Source organism: Rhinolophus hipposideros, assembly GCF_964194185.1.
Source record: "Rhinolophus hipposideros genome assembly, chromosome: 7".
NCBI classification, from domain to species: Eukaryota; Metazoa; Chordata; class Mammalia; order Chiroptera; family Rhinolophidae; genus Rhinolophus; species Rhinolophus hipposideros.
In genome coordinates, this window is record NC_138053.1 from 1,263,377 (window position 1) to 1,286,793 (window position 23,417).

At 40.2% G+C, this 23,417-nt stretch overlaps 1 protein-coding gene across 12 annotated transcripts in view; it reads left to right on the forward strand.

Moving 5' to 3' along the window:
• Positions 1 to 789: 789 nt before the first annotated feature.
• The window catches only part of RABGEF1 (RAB guanine nucleotide exchange factor 1), a 71,586-nt gene continuing 48,958 nt past the window's right edge, over positions 790 to 23,417 (forward strand). For 2 of the 12 annotated variants that reach the window (XM_081053052.1, XM_081053058.1), the window contains exons 1-2: positions 790 to 919; positions 22,901 to 23,086. In XM_081053052.1, the coding sequence (XP_080909178.1) occupies positions 22,908 to 23,086 (179 nt within the window). In that variant the 5' untranslated portion in view covers positions 790 to 919; positions 22,901 to 22,907. Of the gene's footprint in view, positions 1,314 to 1,679; positions 1,794 to 22,900; positions 23,087 to 23,417 lie in introns of those variants that run through there. The other 10 variants (XM_081053061.1, XM_081053063.1, XM_081053059.1 and 7 more) reach the window with 9 other exon arrangements.

Sequence of the window (23,417 nt, forward strand, 5' to 3'; positions counted from 1 at the left end):
CCAGACCCCAAAATAATGCTTTTAATAGCTCCCTTGCCCTACCTTCTTCCTATAAAAACCTTCCATTTTGTACAACCCCTCAGAGCATCCTTTTAGTTACTAGGTGGTGTGCTGACCAATTCATGAATCACTTAATAAAGCCAATTAGATCTTCAAATTATACCCGGTAAATTTTGTTTTTTAACACAAAGTTTCTGAAATAGGAATCACAAAAACTGTTTTTTTTTGGTTTTTTTTATGACTTGACCGTTAATACTGTGTGACACTGGCTAATTTATTCAACTTCTAGTGTCGCTTAGCTCAGGTATTTAAGAACGCTTCTGGATCAACTAACCTTTCACATCCTTTAATGTGAACACTTTTACAATCCTAAAATCCGTGAGACAATGGGATTCATTAGTTTTTCAAGCGGCTTCATTCCCTACGTGCTGACAACCGTCTTCGGGCCCAATGACTCCTCTCCCGCAAACTCAGCAGCCTCCGCCTCCGGTTCCACGTTAAGACACGGGCGGGCAGGACCGAAGAACAGGCAAAGTCGCGTGACATCGCAAAAGCGAGGACCGAAGAAAAGACAGAAACGCCGATTCTTGGCCGGCTCCCGACGCTACAGGTCGGCGCCCAGGGTTAGCCTCGAGGCCGCCAACCTCGCCTGGCATTGCCGGTGCTGTCGTTTCGTGCCCCGCCTCGGCCTTGCGCCACCCAGCAGAGACTCCAGCGGAACCCGCACCTGTAACCTCCCACTCAAGCCAGGGCCCCGGAAGTGACGTTGGGCGTGCGTCACGTGCGCACGCGGCGCCGGGGGCGGGGCTTGAGAAAGGGAGGGCCCTTGTGAGGGCGGGTTGTGGACTGGCGGGCCCGCGACCCGCTGGAGAGACGCGAGGAGAGCCGCGTTCTGGACGCTGTTTGAGCCGCAGACGAGGTACGGAGCTGACGGACCGGGGCCGAGGGCAGCGCTCTTCGCGGCTGCCGGTGGCGGGGCGGCGGCGCCATCCGGGCGGGGCTGCTGGGTCATTCGTCAGTGCCTCCCAGCGGCCGGGCCGTCTGGTCTCGGAGCCTCTGTGGTCCTCTGTCCCGGCCCCGGCCCCGGCAGCGCGGCCCTGGCCGGCCCCAGGCCGCGGTCGGCTCCCTCAGTCCTCCTAGTGCTCAGCCTGCCCGTGGCAGGCGCGCGTCAAGTTCCCCGCGGCCCAGCCCAACTCCGCGGGACAGACGCTCACTGTCGTTTCCTGGCCGACTCGCGCCGCCCTCCCTGCCCTCGCGGGCCGGCTTCCCTCTGGCCGGCTCCCTCCTCACCGTCCAGTCCGCGGAGTCCGAAGGTGCGCCTGTGGTGGCGGCCGGTCGGGTCGTGCCCGGGGCCTTGGGGACCCGCCCGGATCGGAGGCTTCGTTCTCAGGTCGCAGCCTGGCCTTGCAGGGGCGCCGGGACATCACGAACCCGCGCGGGTCTCGGGGAGGGGAACGAGCCGGAGCGGGAAGGTGCTGACTTCGGTCGCGCGGGACTCGAAGACTGGTCCTGACTTCGCCCTGGGGTTGGTTGAGGCCCTGGGCTTGGGGCAGAAGTCCCTGCTTCCGAGGAGAGCGGAGGGGATGCGCAGCCGTCGCGGAAGTTTAGTGGAGAGGGAGGGGAGGAGCCGCCACTTTGGAGGACAGCTCATCGGCGGCGGGCGGTGCTGTCTCCGCGCCGGGGACCGAGCCCGGGGTCTGGGAAACGTGTCGTCAGTGCTCGCCGGGGGCTCGTGTTGCTCTGAGATTACACGTGAAGAATTGCCGGAACGAGTTTACGGCATCACCCGAGGTGTGGTTTTTTGGGAACCGAAGAGTTGTTTTGTTTTTTGAGATTAAAAAATAGTTGTACTTTTTTCTATAAACCTAAAACTGCTTTTAAAAAAGTGTTAAATACTTGTGCCAGAGGTACAACTTGCCAGAGGTGCTAGAAGATTTGATTGCATTGTTAGTTTATTTAGTAAATAATGTTAATTTTTAAGAGTTACTGGTTCGCATGCAGAAGATTAAGAAGTGTTCAAGATTTGAGTTTTTACTGACGTTGTAAGCTATCATGTTTCTTCTCTGTAGAAGTTAGACAGTTTAGGAGAGGGGAGGGAGGAGACACAGCAAACATACTTTGAAAACAACATTGGAGCACCCTAAAGGTCCCTCCTCACCCCGAGGGACTGCAGGATGTGGACGGTGGAGAAAGGTGGCGTGGGATGCCTTTGTGGAAGTAAAGTGAAGAATGAGTAATATTCAGTCTAACAGCGGGTGGGAATTTTAGGGGTAGATAGGAATGTGGGCGTGGTGCCACTAAAGGAAAAGAGGCCAGTAACTACCAGGAGGTGGTTTTTGAAAAGTGAAAAAGAGCAGGGCAGAGGTGGAGGTAGAGAGGGGCAGAGATGCCGGAGCTCGGCCTTTGACCTGCTAGTGACAGCACTGGGGAGGGGCTTTAGGGAGGGGCATTTCGTGGTGGCTGGGGATTGTGCCCAGTTCTGTGTGCTTGATTATGTGATATGCGTATTTTAATCTTTTCTGCTCATTAAGTGTTTGAATTGAATTGTCTGTTTATTTACTACTTGTTTCTTTGTGTAAGAGTGACTGACCTGCGAATTTGTAAGCTTCTATAAACAGAAATTCTGCTTTTATCTCTTTGCATTTTCAATCCAGGTTGGGAATTCACAAATGTTCCATGAGACTTATTCCCTTGATGAGAATTCATTGATTTCTGATGTTAGTTTTCAGTGAAAATTTGTTCAGTACTTATTTTAATATTTACATACAAAAATAACTAAGATCCTGTTTGATTTACTTGTGGCAGTCTTTGGCTACAGACAGAATTTCAGTCTTGGCAGTATGAATTTAAGTTTGGGCACATGTGTTTTTATTGGTTGCAAAGTAGACATTTCTAGCAGAGCTGATCTATCCCTAAAATGTAGGCAATACCTGTGTAACATACACCTGTCTATTCTGTGACGCAGAATAGAAATGCTGTTAAGTGTCTTCTTAACCCATAAATTTGTCACACTAAAAATAAAAGTTTCACAATAGAGGCCAAACATTTTGAAAGTCTTATTAAATGCTCATGTCTTTCATAAAGCATTGTAGAAACATCATGTTTCAGATGACTGAAATACCTTGAAATAAGCTAGACTATTGTTGAATAAATACTTAGGAGAAATGATAGACTTGTTTTTATCCCACTTTATATGTGTAACTCATATTTTTTCTGTTTGATATTTGGATGAAGCTAAAATGCTTTAAGAAAAGGCTGTCGTTTTATGGTGCCACTTTCAAATTACCCAGTGAGATTCCTGATTTTGATGAAGTACTGTTGGGGTAGAAAGTATAATTTTTACTGCATAGTAGAGCCTTTTTTCGTGTTTCTGGTAGTATACCTCATTTATGGTCACGAGGAGGGTGAAAAACTAATTATAATGAATTAACTAGATACATATATAGTTAAAAGTCAGGAGTTATGATCAGAATGACAAGTATGAGTTCATGAATGGGTAGTTTTACACACTAAGAGAATCTTAAGCTTTTTATTTTCCTCAAATGACAGCAAGGAGATTGCTGGCTTCCCTGAAGCAGGAATGTAGCAAGAGCCTTTGGGGCTCTAAATTCTTTGCTGTCTCACATTAAGGAGTGATGGCAGCATCCTCTGTGCTAGGAACAGGGCAACGAAGGGGTTGTACACAAATCGTATGAATCAAATCTGAAGATAGTCTGGTCAATTCCCATTCAGAATAAATACTCAATTGTAATTGCACTCATGATGATTTGGTGTGTATTTTAAAATAAAAATTAACTGTTGGATTTTTACATGGGGATATATTTACAATTTTCTGTGTGCTCCAAAGTTAAAAATACATAATGAAAGTGTTTTATTTTTGTATTTCCTCTGTTGTTAGTATTTCCTAATTTTAGAAATAATAGTTGCTAAAATACTTTGTTTTCTTTTGGAGCACAAAAAAGGTAATGTCTTTAGAAACTGAACTCATAAGACGTTATTAATGGAAGAAAATATTTTATTGTGCTGTAATGTTTTTGAAGTAGAGGATGTCATTTACTTATATCACATTTTGTTGCAGAAGGAGTTCATAATGACTTACAAAGATACATACAACATACCTTTGGTAGCATATAGAAATAAGGGGTGATGAATTCAAGACTGAGGGAGAAAGAAAATTTAAGGTAGAAACAGGAATAAGATCTGTACACAAAGTACTTGGATTGGTGTCATAAGTATTTGTAAGGGGGTCAAAAGTTTGACTCTTCTTTTTAGTAGCCAGAGCAGAGAGGGTTCAGTGACCATAAGAGAAAAAAACAATTTCTCTTTAGGGTTCCCAAAGACTCCTTGTATTGAGAAACTCCTCAACTACATCCTTAAGTAAATACAGCATACATTTAAAAGGACGGTGTTGTGTTTTACTTTGTTTTATAGTAAAATTCCTTCTTGTCTCCTTGTGTAGGTTGATGACATAACATCGAAACATAATTCAATAAAAGCAGTTCCAGTGCTGCCAAAATAATGTCATCTAAGTACTTAAATCTCTAGACGTAATTTGAGGATCTTTTTAGATTATCTAGATAAGGAGATGGGGGTTGCACATTCTTTGGGTTACTTTCCATAAATACTTTATTTCTCAGTGGCGCTTTTTTTATGAATTTATTAGCAGTGGGGTTTGAGTTTGTGCTTCCTGACAAATTTTTTCAGTACATTGACTTTTTATGATGTTGGTTAATCACAGAGCCATATTTTTAGCAGGCATGCTTTATCGTAGGGCGAGGGGTGGGGGTTATGAAAATGGAGGAGTCTGACCAGGACAAATATTTAAATGAAAGTCACTTAACCTCCACAAAGAGATGGGCTGAAGGGAATACCAAACAACAGACCTAAGATTCATTTCTGGAAGTAGGTTTGAGGTGTTAGCTCTAGCACAGAGAGCATTGGCTTGAAAAGTCCAGGCATGTAATTTATTTTTAAGAAGGGAACAGATCCACTCATCTTAGATGGAGTGTCCAGTAAATTAAATGAACATATCTGTATTTTGTGCAAGCTAAAAAGTTGCCCTTTTATGTAATAATATTTCAAAATTTTTAAGTGCTAATGCAGGCCAGGCACTGTGCTAATAATAAGCTCTTTACATGCATTAACTCATTGTCCTCTCCCCTCATCCCCTGAAAAGAAAAATGTAAACAAATGTGGTTCAGAGCAGTACAAGAGGTGTTGGAGGTTTGAAGCCAGGTAGTCTGACCGACTCAGTGGTCTGCGCCTAACCATGACTTAATACCACCTGAGGTGGACTGGGCTGTGGGCCCACAGGTGGGCTGGACCTATACGGTTACTAGAAGTCAGCATACTGGGAGGGATCAGAACTCACCATTTCAAAAGGGCCTTGGACAGTTCTGCATTTTTCCATCCAGAAAATGGGCTGGGAGTTACAAACTCAGGGCATTTGGCCATGCTTTGTAAAACGGGAGAAAAAATATATCTAGGCTCCCATCAGGACTGGAGAAGTTGGAATATTATTTTATGTATTTGTTTGCTGTACAGTACATATAGTTTTTCTATTTGCTATAAATTTGTCTCATGAGATTAGGGCAGCCATAATGATATTTATAAAGATACTGTGCCATCCTGGAAAAAGAGGTTTATATTTATATGTTAGAGTAAAACTTTAGCTGGTGATCTCACTGCTGTGATTTGTGATGACTTTAGGTTATACCTTGGTAGTGACTTTGCTCGGTGTATGTGTTCTTAAATATCATTCTGTGTTTTATTAGGAACTCTATTGCATTAGAGTTGTACAGATAAGTAAACCATTATTTATTGTGAGTTTTCATATGAGACTATTTCAGGTAATTCCAGATCATTTTACTTTGATGTGTTATATATATAGCTTATAGCTCTTACAGAGGTTAGAGAACATCCTGATTGATTCTTAATCAGTAAACAATGAGGCATCTGTCCTTGCCTAAATATAGTTATGTAACACAGTGTTTCATTAATTGCATTTCCATAGAGCTTTTGACATTGTTTTTTAAAATATGTTCCTGAAAAATGAATTGGGCTAGTGGCCAAAGTCTTGAATAGGATATTTTAAGAATGTGCAAATAAAAAATGTGAAAAACAAAACTGTTGGCTGATGAAATAGAATGTCAAAGGCCATTATAATTAGTGTCTCAGGAAGTCATATGCTCAGCTTCTACTTAGTAGATTGAATTATATTTTTATTTGTATGAATTTATTAGCCATTGCAGGGGTGTAGTGTGATAAGTGTGTAGATTTTATTTGTCTATGGTTTCAAATGTTGTATAGTCATGAATGAACATATCTTAAATACCATTTATGAGAAATAATTAGATAGCAGTGTTTGCATACCTATGTGCTAACTGCTGACGCATCTACAGAACATCATTATGATGTGTTACCTGCCCCAGGAAATAGAATGTCTGATGACAGACAACATTGAAATTCAGTGTTTAAGTTCTTTGAATATCAGCTGTATTACGTAGACACTACTCTCTACCAAGAGCCTGCTTTTCTTCTTGGACATATTTGGTAACAAATTGCAGACAGATTTATTTAGTTAGTTACCCATAAGAAGTTGTAGGCTATTTCCTTAAAGGAGAATTTTTGCCTTTTCAGTAATTTGATTAACTGAATAAATTATTTATACCATATATATAAAATTTCAAAACTTCTTATTTATATGTAATAAAATAGTGTATGAGAAATAAGTTGAGATTCTTTTGAAGTTTAAAGTTTTTAGATTCTGACAGAAAAACTGATTAGAAGGTTGGATTTTGTACTGCTACCCTCAATGGGCCCTGGAGGGTGTGTAAGGGACAAAAGTGAAAGAAAACTGTCTGTGCAGATACTTAGTCTTCCGAGTAAACCATTTAATAAATTTAGAAAACAACTGTTGAGTACTCTGTTCCTGGCACTGTGCTATGTGTCTACGAACATGGAGTATAAGTATTATAACGGCTGTATTTATAAAATACTGTAAATGCGGAGAGAATTATTCCGTCTTTGGGAAAGGGGAAATCAGGTGTTATTTGAACGAGGTGGGATTTAAAGATGGACAAACAGAAGTATTCTAGGTTGGTCATAAATAAGACGACCATCTAATTTATTATCCAGAGCAGGTTACTTTTGAGAACCAGAGGGGTTCCAGGACACCAGGCATAAGCCAGGACTGTTGTCACTAAGTGGGATATATGATTACCCGACTTGTAAAGAGCAAGTGATGCTGTGAACCTTGTTCTGTGTCAGCTTGTGGAAAACTCATTTATTTTAATTATTTAGAGTTTACAGCAATTCTTAATGGATGCTTTATTAGTTTCCCAGAGTTGCTGTAACAAATTACCACAGACTGGGTGGCTTAAAACAGAAATGTCTTCTCTCACAGTTCTGGAGGCTGGAAGTGTGACCCAGGTATGGGCAGGGCCCTGTTCTCTCAGAAGGCGCTGGGGAAGATGTCGCTGGCGGCCCATGGCATTCCTTGCCTGGTAGCTGCATCACTCCAGTCTCTGCCTGCTGACCACATGGCTCTGTCTGTGTCTGTCTCTCAGGAACTTGTCCCTGTCAATCCCACTCATTGGATTCAAGGCCCACCTCGTTTTAACTAATTATATCTGCAAAGGTACTATTCCAAATCACCTTCACAGTATTGGGGTTCAGCCTGTCTTTTGGGGGCGACACAGTTCAACGCACAACAGATGGGATGGTTATAGCAGCTTTTGAAACTTTCTGCAGTTTAATTGGATTGAATTTTCTGTACACACAAGGCACTTCTCGAAAGCTTAAAACAATACAAATACTTATTTGAGCAGAGCTGTCTTGACAAATCTGAATAAATACACTTTCAGTCCAGGAAATTGTTTTGTGTTCCTTCTGTCTCAGAGATATCTGTTATTACTTTGCCCAGCCACAGCAACTAAGGGTGAAATGCCTGCAGCAAAGCTAAAACTAAGACACAACTGGGGAGAAAAACTTTCAATTGTTGAAGCCACTTTATATTTTGCAGTTTGTTGTTACTTTAAGTGGTGTTAAGAGATGACTTTTGGTCAGTTGCTTATCGGATTAACTGGCCAGCTGGGGAATCGGCGGCCTCTGAGGGAGAAGGTAAAGCGTGGTAGAAGCAGACAAGCGCAGCACGTACTTCTTGTCCATGTAAGTTTGAGTCACTAGCCTGGGGAATGGCATGCTCAGGTTGGAGTCATAGCCCCACTTACCTGAAGAGGGCGTGATTTAGTGCAATAGGAAATTGTCCAGAATTCCTTCCTTAACAATGCTGTCAGCTCTGCTCATTCCGGCAGCATAAACTGTACATTCTGTTCCAGGGATTTGATTATCATTTGGAATTATTTGGGCAGGCTAGTGTTTGGATACTTTGTTTTTTTATATTTAACATTGGAACTCTGCCGTTGATTCTCTGTGTGACATTCATTTTGGAAGCAGTATAGTAAATGATATGAAAGTTAGTGAAATTTAGGTACAGATTTAAAACACTCAATCTTTGGTTAAAACTGTAGTGTCTTCATAACATTAAAGTCAAGGACTAAGAGATAATATAAAAAGAGCACCTATAAAAAGAAAAAAGGATGACAAAAATGAGCAAAAACATGACAGATAAATTCCTCAAAGAAATTATACTAATGACCAATAGATATGTATAAAGATGGTTAACCTTCTTAAGGAAATGCATATGAAAATGAGAAATGATTTATTTTTTTACCTTTCAGATTGGCAAAAATTAAAGGTTAATAATTCAGTGTTTACAAGTTTATGAGAAAGTAGGTCCTCTTATATAAACATTGCAGGTAGGAATGTAAATGGGCACAATCTTTTTGTGAGGCCAGTTTGGTAGTATATTAGAATTTAAAATGCATAAACCCTTTGACATTCCATTTCTGTATCTAGGAAGCTATTCCCATTTTGCGATTTGTCTGTTCATATCCTTACCCTGCATATCAGAGATTTACAAATTCTTCTTATTAGTATAATTACCAAGTATGATAAAGTAACTTCATTGTCCTATTTAGTTAACATACTTTTCCTAGTTTCTGACTTGCCTTTCTGTTTGGTTCAATTTATGTATTCAAATGTTTTCTTTTTTATTTATCCTGCGGCTTGTAAGCCTTCACCTCTTTAGAAGTTTCATAAATACTTAATTTTAGTTCTTTTTATTTTTTCATTTGTCTTTAAAACCTGTATCTCATTAAGGTAATTAAATTGTGGGAATACCAGATTGCTGACCAGTTGGTTATTTAAGCATTGTTTATTGAAAATTCTTCCCTATCCCTTTTCATGTAATATTAAATTATTTTGAGTAGTATATAAGCATTCATTTTTGGGTCAGTTTGTTCTGTAGTGATTTGCCAGTTTTGTTGTTAAGCTGACACTATTTTAGCTACAGTAGTTTGCAGAAAATTTAAATCAATAAATCAATTTAGAAAAATTTAAAAAATCTTTTCTGTTTATTATTGCTAATAAAATATAGAATAATTTTGTCACGTTCAAAAAAGTCTTTTGGGTTTTTATTGTCATTTGTAGTACACTTAAAATTTTGAAACATTTTCCATTTATATAATATTTTATTTTCTCATACTGTATCCTGGTATATGTTTTACCAATTATTTAAAACTTCTTTATATCTCAGTATTTTTGCGTAGCTCATATAATTTTATTAAAATATTTCCTAAGTGATTTTATATTTTGATACTATTATGAATAAGATGTCTTTATTTCCTAATTTAGACTATTTATAAGAGTTTTATATAAAATTCTTTTGTGAACCTTTAAAATTAAATAATTCCTCGGTGTTCATAAAATAGTGTTTTATTTTCTTCTCTCAGGCCTAGATATATAGTTATATCGCTCATACAGTAAGTGCCACAGGGACTGTTTTACTTACATTTGTATCCAAAGTGCCTGTCATAAATTGCCTGTCTGACAATTAAGTTCATGAACTTGCCACCATGTGCTTACATAGGCAGGGCTGTACAAACAGCTCGGGAAGGTTCATAACCTTGGTATATCAGTGTCTCGCAGCTGTGTTCGCGTCGACGAGTGGCGGTGTCTTGCTGACTGGCGTTCATTAGTGTGTGTGTCGTCGCGAGAATGTCTTGAGCTTCAGTTAGAGCAACGAATAAACTTTAAATTTCTTCTTAAGCTTGGCAAGAGTGGAAGTGAAGTCAGGGACATGTTAGTCCAAGTGTATGGGGATAATGCCATGAAGAAAACATCAATGTACAAATGGATTAAACATTTTTCTGAGGGAGAGAACATGTCACTGATGAAGAGAGGTCAGGGCATCCAATAATGAGCAGAACTGATGAAAACATTGCAAAAATTCATCGAATTGTGCGTCAGAATCGTCGGCTGACTGAGAAGCATAGCAGACCAAGTAAACTTCGATAGAGAAACAATTAGGAAAATCTCCACTGAAAATCTTGGCATGAGAAAGGTGTGTGCAAAAATAGTTCCAAAGGAGCTCACCGATGAACAAAAGCAAAGGAGAGTCAAAGTTTGCCAAGACCTTTTGGAGAGGCAAGACGATGTTTTGGGCCGTGTTATCACTGGTGAGGAAACTGGTGTACCAATACGACCCTGAAACAAAGCATCAAAGGGCACAATGGAAGTCAGCCAATTCTCCACGACCACAGAAGTCCCCTCAATCCAATCAAAAGCCAAAACGAGGTCGCTAACCTTTTTTGATATCAGAGGGATTATTCGTTATGAATTTGTACCAATTGGACAAACAGTTAACCAAGTTGACTATTTGGAAGTGCTGAAAAGGCTGCGTGAAAAAGACGAAAACGACCTGAACTTTTTGCCAACAATTCATGGCTCTTGCTTCACGACAATGCACCAGCTCACACGGCACTGTCTGTGAGGGAGTTTTTAGCCAGTAAACAAATAACTATATTGGAACACCCTCCCTATTCACCTGATATGGCCCCCAGTGACTTCTTTCTTTACCCGAAGATAAAGGAAATATTGGAAGGAAGACATTTTGGTGACATTCAGGACATCAAGGGTAATACGACGACAGCTCTGATGGCCATTCCAGAAAAAGAGTTCCAAAATTGCTTTGAAGGGTGGACTAGGCGCTGCCATCGGTGCATAGCTTCCCAAGGGGAGTATTTTGAAGGTTGCGTAGTGATATTCAGCAATGAGGTCTGTAGCACTTTTTCTAGGATGAGTTCGCAAACTTAATTGTCAGACCTTTGTAGTGTAAATCAGTATATAAATATTTGTTGAATAAATGAATGAGTGATGAGTAGGGAAAGCACTACAAGAATATAATGACTGTCTCTGGGTTATGTTTTTATTTTCTTTCCACTTTATTTTCTGCTTGTCTATATATCTCAGGGTTTGTTGTTTTTTTTAAATTAGAGTAAACATCTTTTACTTCTATAACTGGAAAAAAGCAAATTTAAGGTAAAAAGCTTACCTATAAGTTTTATTTCTTGACCAAGTTCAAAGGATCATTTATCATTTTGGTAGAGTTGATTGGATGTTTCCAATCCCAGGTGAGTTGTCTATAGGAATGATCTCTGAGGATGTGGCATTGAACTCAAGAATAGGAAGGAAGCAGGACTCTCATGAGGAAGGTAGTAGGGAGCTACTCAAATCCATAAGCTGGGTTTTTGTTTGTTTGTTTGTTTGTTTTCTTTAGTAGAGATGAATCTGTTTTGCATACAGAGCCTTAAGGAAGAACATGGGTAACTCTGGGTTTGTATTCCTCAGGCTCTTTTAAGTACTACAGTCCAGATTAAATACTAGCCCAGTATTTAACTAGTCCAGGGCACAGTTCACAGGAATCTCAGCAGTAGAGATTGGTTTTTTTACTGTCTTTCCCAGTAAGTGGACCAATTGAATTATGCATTTTTTTATGCCCAGGTTACTCAATAAAAACCTGCTTCTTGGAGTGCAGCCTCCAACCGGAACTGGTGTGGTCCCTTTGACCTCCCTCCTAGGTGCAGTGGTGATGGTAGCTTGCCTCTGGACTGTGTCCCACTGACGAGGGGTAGGACTTTCTGCCTAGGAAAGACAGAATTGATTCCTGTGCTTATCCCTAACTGAAAAGGATATGCAGTGTGTACAGCTCTGATGCCTAATCTGGGTGTACTGACTGTACCTGCTTTGTCATCACCACTGCATAGCCTCTCAGATCCTGACATGCACATTTGGGAGTTCACCTGCTTGCTTTGTTTTCCGTACATAGAAACAGAAAGGATCTGAATGGTATGTTTAACTGTCTGATAAGCATTGGTTCAATCACAGGTGTTGTAATTTTAAAATTTTAAGTGGAGTTAAAAAATCTTTTAATTTGAAATTAAAGATTAACAGGAAATTGCAAAGATAACCAGTTTCCCCCTAATGTTACATCTTGCATAACTATTGCACAATATCAGAATCAAGAAATTGGCGTCTACACAATGTATGTGTATAGTTCTGTCCTTTTATCACATGTAGATTCTTGTAACCATCCCCATAGTCAAGATACTATTCTATTACCACTAAGCTCTCTCTCTTGCCACCCCGTTTATAATCACACCTTGTGTCAGTAGTCCCTAAGACTGCCCCAGGTTTGGGAATTCACTAGAAGGACTCACAGGACTCTGTCATCCTGGCGGTGTTTTATTACGGTGAGATGACCGAAAGCAGGATCAGTGAAGGAAAATGGTGCACTGAGCAGACTTTGGAGGGTACAGGCGTGAACTTCCAAGAGTCTTCTCCCAGGAGAGTTGCAAGGGTGCATTTAAGCCTATAACAGCAAACTGTAGCAACACGTGTAATGTGTTTTCTGTGAGGGAAGTTCTCTCGAGCCTAGGATTCCAGGGTTTTAATTGGAAGCTGGTCACATAGACATATAGCCTTCGTGATTGACCACAGTTACTGCAGCTCCAGGCCCTGGAAGGAAAGCAGGTTTTCACCATACATCACACTGTTTGCACAAACTGTTTAGACAAGCTGGCACAGTGTGGTTCAAGACCCCAGGCATACAAAACACCCTTATCGTTAGTATGGAAGGACACTCCAAGAACTCAGTTACCAGGAGCTGGTTAGGAGCCAGTCACACAGCATGCCCGTCTGAGAAGGTACATGATTTGAGCAACTCAGACCTGCTTGGCTAACTTGCCCCTGCACACCGTTCCTATCCTTCCTTGTTAGGAACAGATGGGGTATGGAGAAACAGTGCTTGGCCCAGGGTGGAGGTGACAGTTGGGTAGGTTGGGATAGGTACTACTTTAGATAGAGTGGCCAGGGAAAGCCATTCTGCAAGTGTGACATGTAAAGGTGAGACCTAAGTGATGAGAGAAATCACCATATGAACAGCTAAGAGCATAACATTATAGGAATTAAAAGACCCGTGCAAAGGTGAGAGCAAAGGAAAGGAGGCCTGTAATAGCTTTCTGTTGTTGCCATAACAAATTACCACAAACTTAGCATCTTAAAACAACACCCATTTATTCCCTCAAAATTCTGTGAGTCAGAACTCCTTGCCAGCTCAGCTGAGTACTCTGTTAAGGATCTCAAGAGGTCAAAATTAAGGTGTCAGCCAGCCTGGGCTCTTACCTGGAGGCTCTGGGGAGACTCTGCTTCCAGACATACTCATGTTGGCACAGTTGAGTTTCAAGTGGTTATAGGACTAAGTTGTTCATTTCTTTGCTGGCTGTCAGCTGGGATCATTCTCAGCTTCTAGAAGGCCCCACAGTCCTTGACTTACAGTCTCTCCACCTTCAAGGCCAACAGTAGTGCTCTGACTTCCCATTCTGACTTCCTCTTCTGACTTTTATTTTAAAAACAACTTTATTGAGGTATAATTCACCCATTTAAAGGGCACAGTTCAATAGCAACCACCACCATGGCCAACTTCCGAAGATTTTCATCACCTCAAAAAGAAACCTCCTACCCGTTAGCTATCTCCTTTATTCCCATCCTCTCCCCCTCAATCCACTAATCTTCTGTCTGTAGATTTCAGTGTTATGGACGTCTATGTGAATTAGATCATGTGACATGTGGTCTTTTATAACTGGCTTCTTTCACTTAGCATCATGTTTTCAGAGTTAATTGTGGCATGTATCAGTACTTATTGCTCTTGATGACTAATACTCCATCGTATGGACATACTGTATTTTGTTTATTCATTCGTCAGTTGACGGACATTTGGGTTGTTTCCACCTTTTGGCTATCATGGATAATGCAGCTATAAACATGTACAAATTTCTGTGTGGACATATGTTTTCATTTCTTTTGGATATAAACCTTGGAGTGGAATTGCTGGGTCATGTGGTAACGGTTTAATCATTTGAGGAACTGTCAGATGGTTTCCTAAAGTGGCTGCCACATTTTACACTCCCAGCAGCGGTGTATGAGGGATCCAGTTTTTCCACATCCTTGTCAGCAGTTATTATCTGACTTTTTTATCCTACTGGTTGTGTGGTGGTATCTTGTGGGTTTGATTTGCAGTTCCCTGATGACCCATGAAGTCAAAGATCTTTCCATGTGCTTATTCATCATCTGTACATCTTCCTTGGAGAAGTGTCTTTTTGCAGATCTTTTACCCATTAAAAAATTAGATTATTATTATTTTTTTTATATTGAGTTACAACAGTTCTTAATATATTCTGGATACAAGTTCTTTATCAGATATATGATTTGCAAATGTTTTCTCCCATTCTGTTGGTTACCTTTTCACTTTCTTGATGAAGTCCTCAGAAGCACAAAAATTTTTAGTTATGATGAAGTACAATTTATATTTTTTCTTGTCCCTCTTGGCTTTTGATGTCATATCTAAGAATCCTTTGCCAAATTCAAGATCATTTAATTTACCTCCATTTTTCTTAATGCTTTTAGGTTTTGCATTTAAGTCTTTGATCCATTTTGAGTTAATTTTTGTATATGCTGTGAGGTAAGGGCCTGACTTGATTCTAGTTGTCCCAGTGCCATTTGTTGAAAAGATTCTCCTTTTTTCATTGGATAGTCTAGGCACCCTTGTGGTGACCATAGATATGTGGCTTTATTTCTGGTCTCACAATTCTATTCCATTGATCCATACCCTTGTACCAGTACCACACTGCTTTGATTACAGCTTTGAGGAGTTTTAAAATTGCAAAGTGTAAGTCTTCCTACTTTTTCAAGATTGTTTTGACTATTTTGGGTTCCTGTCCTTTTTTGCTTGTAGGGCTCTTGTGCTAATACTGTGCTTAGAAAATGTAGGTTGCTGGCACATGTGCTAGGCAGATGACTCTCTAAAATGCGTAACTTACTGAACTGATATAAGGAAAAAATAGATACTGCTTTGTGCCCATTCCTCTTGGAGTTGAAGAAAGGGACCACAGGATGATAAGGGTGAAAGATTAGCTCAGACTCTGAAAATAGTTTCATAGAACTGAGAACTTAGCGTAAGTATAGGGCTTAATGATGTCTTTGCCACTTACTACCTTTCCTTTTTGATTGAACAAATCATAACTTCTCATCTTTATTGTGATAGGAGAACTTAGATGGTCTTTAAAGTTTCTTCAGTTGAACATTCTAGACTCTGTCTAGATTTAGTCTTCCTTTCAACCTCAACCTCGTGTACTAATAAGGGTATTATAGCCTATTACAGCCTATAGTACTGACCTTGGAGGGCTTTAATCTTGTAGAGACAGTAAAGAGTATTTGTAAACTTGCAAGTCTCTCTGCCATGTCTCATTAATTCTTACTGATCCTACCTACCTCCCAAGTGTGTTGCCACCATTACACTTTCCATTCCCACTGTATTTACCTCTATTATTATAACTTACTATTTTAGTCGTCTCTTGATCCCTAGCCATGTCTCCTGTTCTGCACTTTTCCCCTAATTAATCTAGCCTAGAAATTGTCTCTCAAGTTTTTTTTTATTTTTAATTCATACAGTAAAATTGAATTTTGGGAGAATGTACAGTTCTGTGAATTTAGAAATATGTAGAGATTTATGTAAACACCTCCATAATCAGAATACAGGATGGTTTCATCATCTCCAAAAAAACTCTTTTGTGCTATTCTTTTATAGATACCCTCCGCCAATCCTAATTCCTAACAAACACTGATCATACAATATGTAAACTTTTAAAGCTGGCTTTGTTCACTCGGCATAAGGCCTTTGAGATTCATCTAAACTGTTGGGGGTGTCAATACTACCTGCGCCCCTGCCCGTTTTTGGTTTTTTTGCTTTGCTGAGGAGCATCCATTGCATGGATGTATCACATAGTTTGTTTATCCAGTTACTCACTGAAGGATATGTTGGTTGTTTCTTTTTTAATGATCATGAGTAATGCTACTAGAAACATTCGTATATAGATTTTTGAGTGAACATCAGTTTTATTTCTCTAGAGGAAATAACCAGGAGTGGGATTGCTGGGTCATATGGTAAGTGTATGCTTAACTTTTTATGAAACTATCAAACTGTCTTTCGTGGTGGCTGTACTAGATTTGCATTCTGCTAGGAACGCATGAGGGTTTAGTTGTTCTTTGTGCTCGCTACCACTTGTTACTGTTGGTATTTTTAACATTAGCCATTCTGATAAGTGAATAGTAATAGCTCGTGGTGGTTTTAATTTGCATTTCTTGAATGGATGATGACGTTGAACAACTTTTCATGTGCTTATTTGCCATGTTTCAAGAATTGTGAAGGACCTGAGTTTTTGCCCTACTTATAGGTAGCAAGTTAGCCAGCCATAGTTTCGTGGATGCTGGAAGAAGACATGAGGTCCTGAGTTGGAGACAGAGGACTTTATTATTCACAGGATCAACCAAACAAACTTCATTTTGACATGGGCTACCTTTGCCCCCAAATCCCAAAGCTGTGGAACCCAAGTTTATGGAACTCAAATCTTTTATAGTGGGTAGCAAATAGACCTGTCTGACTTTTGACCTGGAGGGAAACTTTGTATCTGTTGTACTTGACAGTAAAGGAACTTGCCCTTTGCTCTGGGGGGAGATAATGATGTGTTTATTGTAAGGATGTTAGTTAGATATTCAGACATCCTTGAAAAGATAATCTGTTGCAAAGGCCTCTTGTACTAAAATGTGAGAATTATCTCCCAACTGTGTATCTTCTTTAGATAAGTGTCTTTCAAGCCTTTTGCCTATTTTTCTCTTGGGTGGTTTTACTTACTGTTGACTTTTGAGCATTCTTCATATATTCTATAGTAGATACATATCCTTTGTCAAATATGTGATTACAAGTATGAAGTCTGACAATTAAGTTCGCGAACTTGATGATGTTGCTAACCTTTTTTGATATCAAAGGGATTACTCATTATGAATTTGTACCAACTGGACAAACAATTAACCAAGTTTACTATTTGGAACTGCTGAAAAGGCTGCATGAAAAAGTTAGACGACCTGAACTTTTCACCAACAATTCATGGCTCTTGCATCACGACAATGCACCAGCTCACAGGACACTGTCTGTGAGGGAGTTTTTAGCCAGTAAACAAATATCTGCATTGGAACACCCTCTCTACTCACCTGATCTGGCCACCAATGACTTCTTTCTTTACCTGAAGATAAAGATAATATTGAAAGGAAGACATTTTGATGACATTCAGGACATCAAGGGTAATACGACGACAGCTCTGATGGCCATTCCAGAAAAAGAGTTCCAAAATTGCTTTGAAGGGTGGACTAGGCACTGGCACCAGGGCATAGCTTCCCAAGGGGAGGACTTCAAAGGTGACCATAGTGATATTAAGCAATGAGGTATGTAGCACTTTTTCAAGGATGAGTTCAAGAACATAATTGTGAGACCTTCGTATTTTTGCCCAGTTTGTAGTTTGTCTTTTAATTTCCTTAATGAAAATTTTTTAGTTTTGCTGCCAAGTTGGGGCTGTAAGTTCTAACCCACCTTCTGTGGGCTGTGATTCCAATGTCAGTTCATTTTTCAAAGCCTTTGCAGTACTGTTTCCATCTGTTTCATGTGTCTGCTAGTCTGAAACTTTTATAGTGGTCTCTGTTAGTTTGAATTTTAGTCTTTGATCCTGAACAGCATCAGATCCATTATGCACAACCTAGAGGTGAGCCCATGGGCTCACTAACAACATTTTCAGGCTGCTTTCTTGAGTTCTCCTTTTCAGTGATTTCTCTGGTACCTTTTTTGCTTCCTATGTTCTCATCTTTTGTTTCCTTTGGCCATTAAACTGTGGAGTTAGTTCTCCTACTGTGTCTTGTATACTGTACTTCCACAACTGTCTGCACATTTGGGGCCGAGAAATGGAGGATAGAAAGTGGGGGGAAATGGACGGTTCCCCTTCCTCAGAGTTTGGCTCCTGCAGTCTGTCTTTCCAGCCCCTATGGCATGTGGTTGCTTGGTTGCTGTGGCTGAAGAGAAGTGGGAAAGACAGTCCAATGGAGGGATCTTCATATTTTCTGTCAGTGTTGAGTTCCCTTTCTCCTTCCTTGAGCGAGAACTAGAGGCATTCTCTCTGTGCCTTGGTGTCTGTTCTGGGTTGGCTCTGGGAGAAATGGTAAACTCACTGAGTGTGACTCCCTGAATTTTGGTCTTCTTTCCCACTTCTCCCTGTTGCCACTGAGAATCCCCCAAAGTAGTGCTCTGTGCACACCACCCAGGCTGTCTAGCTGGGCTGAGTCTGTGAGGGCTGCCCCCACAGCAGGTGGCCCTGAGGTCTGTAGTCAGTGGTTTTTCTTGTTTTTATTTTTACGCTTGACTTCCTTTTAAGGGTCACCCGGCGCCTGTAGACCTTAATGTTCAGCCAAAGATTGTTGTTTGTTCAGACAAAGGATTTGTGCGCAAATACCTCTAGCCAGTAAGGCTTCCACTCTAGCAAACAGAACCTGTGCCATACATGAGGGAGACACGAGAGCCCAGAGATAGAGCTGGTGGCCTGAAGTTTAAGTGCATTCCTTGGCTAACACATTGATCCATTAGCAAAGAGGAAGTGTTACCATTTTTATACCTGATTTGGGGGGAAGAGGATTTATTGTCCTCCTCACTTCATCATGCTGGAAGACAGAACTTCATCTCTCAAGTTTTTATATCTTAAAATAGAGATCGTCTCACGATTTCCCCTTTTCAGGAGCTCTCAGTGATGCTTCAGTCCATTCTATAGCCTGGAGTTTTTAAAAGCCATCATATTTGACTTCACACCTAACTTCTTCAGTTAACCTCCTATTTATACCACATCGGTTGTGTTCTATATTTGCTTTCCTGTTTCCCAGCTTTTTTTTCTCTTCTTCCCATGAACAACTACCAAAGAAGCACAGAGAAAAGTGCTTTACAACATTACTCCACAGCATGTATTCAAGAAACTCACATGTCCAGACAAAATGAAGTCCTGTATCTTGGGGAATCCTACCATAATTTTTATTTATTTATGTATTTTATTATTATTGGTTTCAGGTGTACAAAACAATGTACTAGTTAGACATTTACACCCCTCACAAAGTGACAACCCCCGTCCCCCAATCTGCCACCCCTCCGCCATTGCGCACAGCCGCCACAGTTCCACTCACCCCTTTCCCTGCACTGCACTCCACAGCCCGTGACGATACATGTATATGTATTAAACCACAGTCGACACCCATCACTATTCAGCTTCAGGTACACGCTGCAGCGGTCAGGTACCCACACCGACCCTGAGGTGGTCTCCCCAGTAAGACAAGTGTCCATCGAATACCCTACATCTTTACAATATTACTGACTATACCCCAAACTGTCCTCTGTATCCCCATGGCAATTCTGTGGTTACCAATTGTGCCTTCTAATCCCTTCACCCTCTCTCCCATCTCCACCCCCCTCCCATCTATGAAGAGACATTTCTCCAAAGAGGACATACAAATGGCAATGGACTTATGAAAAAATGCTCAACATCACTAATCATCAGAGAAATGCAAATAAAAACCACAATGAGATACCACCTCACCCCAGTCAGAATGGCTGTCATAATTTAACTCAAGCATTTACTGTGCCAACGGTGTGCACAGAACTGAGCTAGTTGCCATTGTTAATACACTCGACAGAACATATCCTAGCCCCCCGGAAGCTCATGAACAAAAAAGCAGGCGTACTGAACAATGCAGGAAGATATAGTGCTATGAAACTTGGTGGGGGGTGGTGGAAAAGGCAAAGTAATTCTGACTTAGGGAGTATGGAGAGACCTTGGGGTGGGGGCATGTAGCCGTCAAAGAGCCTTGAGTTAAAAATTACAGCGTCTGGAAGAAGTGACACAAAAGAGGGAGGACATTCCAGACTGGAAGAATATCTTTTACAAAAAGATACTCCTGTTTTTTTGTTCGTGAGCTTCTAGGGGGCAAGGATATGTTCTATCGAGTGTATTAACAATGGCATCTAGCTCAGTTCTGTGCGCACCGTTGGCACAGTAAATGTATGAGTTAAATTATGGTAGTATCCCTAAGATACAGGATTTCATTTTGTCTGGACATGTGAGTTTCTTGAATACGTGCTGTGGAGTGCCACTTTTCTCGGTGCTTGTTTTCCATTTTATTTGTTTGTGGGAAGAAGAATGAGGACCATTTCATTTTACGAGTTTTATTAATGGAAATTGTTAGGTAGCAATTTATAATATAACCCCGATGCCATGAACAGATAAGGTATGATATAGTAGAAAAGAAAACAGACTTTGGAACTTGTTATGGTATTATTTCAGATCTTTACTCTAACATGTATGACCTCAGACAGGTACCTGACCTCTTCAAGCTTTGTTTATTCAGCTTCAGAATGGTACTAATTCCTTTGCTTTGATGAATAAATGGTTATATTTTGTAAGTACTTGACACAGTAGGTTTTCTACATCTGTTTATGCCTCTCTATCCAAATCCCTATTGTTTAGTCCTGTATACTAGCAGAGAGAAAGCCCCGTTTTTCAGAGCTCATAGGTGGTTCTTCCTCACTCCCTTAATGACTGTAATGTGGTAGCAGCAGGAAGAAAATAAGGATTGGTAAAATGAGTTATCCTAACAAGATAGGTAGGATCCAGTCAATTGCTAGAGATAAAGACTACCTGAATGCCTTTAACTTGCCAAGTAAAGAAAGAATCTTGTTAGAAAATAAGTTTTCAGAACATCCAAATTATTTTGCTGACAGTCTAAAAAGGGAAGTCATAACTGAAAATTTCTCTGGTTTCATAGTCAACTTAAGTCCTATTTTTAAATTGGTTTTTCCTTGTTATTCAGATGACTTTCTGTCTTTATAACTTACATAAGTCCTCAAATTTGTATCAAATCTTAAAGGAAACCTTATTTACTTTCCAAATAGAGGCTGAGTAGAAAACAGCGCTGTCTCCATATGTAATCCAAAATACACGTTAGCACGTTGGCACCATACTGAAAGCAGTTCCTCAGGATGCTTCTAGACTAGGTGGGAGGAAGTCAAACAGAAATGATTCTTTATAATGAATCAGAATAGGTATAACTGGTTCCTAAATAAGCAGTGTTATGAAAATGGAGGCTCAAAGTTAATTCTGGGTGAAAGGAAGCTCCTGGGAAACATCAGTGAAGAGATGGCCCTTAAAATGAGCTTTCAATAGTGAATCATCTTTGAAAAGTATAGGAAAGAATTCTAGGCTGAGACACAAACATGCATGATTTGTTTGGGAGACGGTCATAATGATTGAGCATTACTGTGCTCAGGGATATGAGCTTGGGCAAGTAGATTGGGGACAATGTGGTACCAAGATTTGGAAGCTCATCTAGTTTTGAATCCCTTCTTTATTGCTCGTTTTTTTTTTTTTAATTAATTTTATTGGGGTGACAATTGTTAGTAAATTTACATAGATTTCAGGTGTACAATTCTGTATTACATCGTCTATAAATCCCATTGTGTGTTCACCACCCAGAGTCAGTTCTCCTTCCATCACCATATAAATTGCTCGTTTTTAATAGAGTTTACATACTTTGAAAATTTCTCAGAACCTCAATTTTCACATCTAATGAAATGGAGATAATGTCTACCTTTTGTGTTTTTTTGTTTTTTGCAAGAGATAATTATATCAAGTACCCATCACACTATTGGGTATGTAGTGATGGTGGCAAATAGTAGGCTCATGTTTATTTCTCCTAGGCTGCTGAGGGCCTTGAATGTCATCTCAAAGAGTTTAGATTATTCTAATGGTTTAATTACACTCACTTTCTTGGTAAATGTTAAATGTTTTATATGAGACAAAATATTCACTTTTATATCACTGTTGATTGTTTCCTTTTCTTTCTTTTTTTTGGGGGGAGGTGTGGATACTGAGAAGCAGTGTGTTTTTCCAGGACCTATCAGCTCCATGTCAAGTCATTGTTTCCAATCTATTTGAGGAGGGCACAGCTCAGCTCCAAGTCAAGTTGTCGTTTTCAGTCTAGTTGTGGCCCATGTGGGAATCGAACTGGCAACCTTGGTGTTATGAGCACTGCGCTCCAACCACTAAGCCCTTCGGCCACTGATTGTTTCCTTTTCTGTGTAGAAGTTTTTAAGTTTGATGTAGTCCCATTTGTCCATTTTTGCTTTTGTTGCTTGTGCTTCTGGTACAATATCTAAGAAATTGTTGCCAATATCGTGAAGTTTTTCCCCTCTGTTTTCTTCTAGGAGTTTTATAGTTTCATGTCTTACTTTTAGGTCTTTAATCCAACGTTAGAACTTTCATAAAGTATTTGTTGTATTATTGGCAGGAATAAGTTTTTTCTTAATGACTGTGTCAGGAATTTGCTGTATTTAAACTTTCTTTTTTCCTCCCTGTCTCCCTCACTTCCTCCCTCCCTTTTCTTCCTTCCCTATCTTTCTCCCTCCTTCTTTTCCTACCTCCACTATAGTTTGAAGATACGTACTCATTTTTTTGGTTCTTAATTGCTGTGCTGATAGCATAATTCATTTTCAACAACATTTTTTTGTTTGTTACTTGGTTGGCAGGAAGAAGATGAGCCTTAAGTCTGAACGCCGAGGAATTCATGTGGATCAGTCAGAACTCCTGTGCAAGAAAGGATGTGGTTACTACGGCAACCCTGCTTGGCAGGGTTTTTGTTCCAAGTGCTGGAGGGAGGAGTACCACAAAGCCAGGCAGAAGCAGATTCAGGAGGATTGGGAACTGGCAGAGCGGTAAAAAGATTTAACTAGGGGTGGCGTAACTGTGTTATACTGGGTACATAGTTCTATCGCTGTCAGCATATATTTTTCTCTTCTGTTTTGAGCCATCAGCAAGTCTGCTTAATATAAAGAGAAATGGATTCCTGCCCTTTTCTCTGTCAACATTTAATGAATACGAGGTGTTTACAACACGAAAAATGTTTAAATTTTTTTAAAAAATTACAGTAAAAGGCACATTGCCATTCATTTCCCTCAAAATACTTCCCCCCGCTTCCAACACACTTATTCCATCATTCTTGCCACTTTCTGAAGCAGTTCTGGAAGTCCTTTTTTGTGCCGTGAG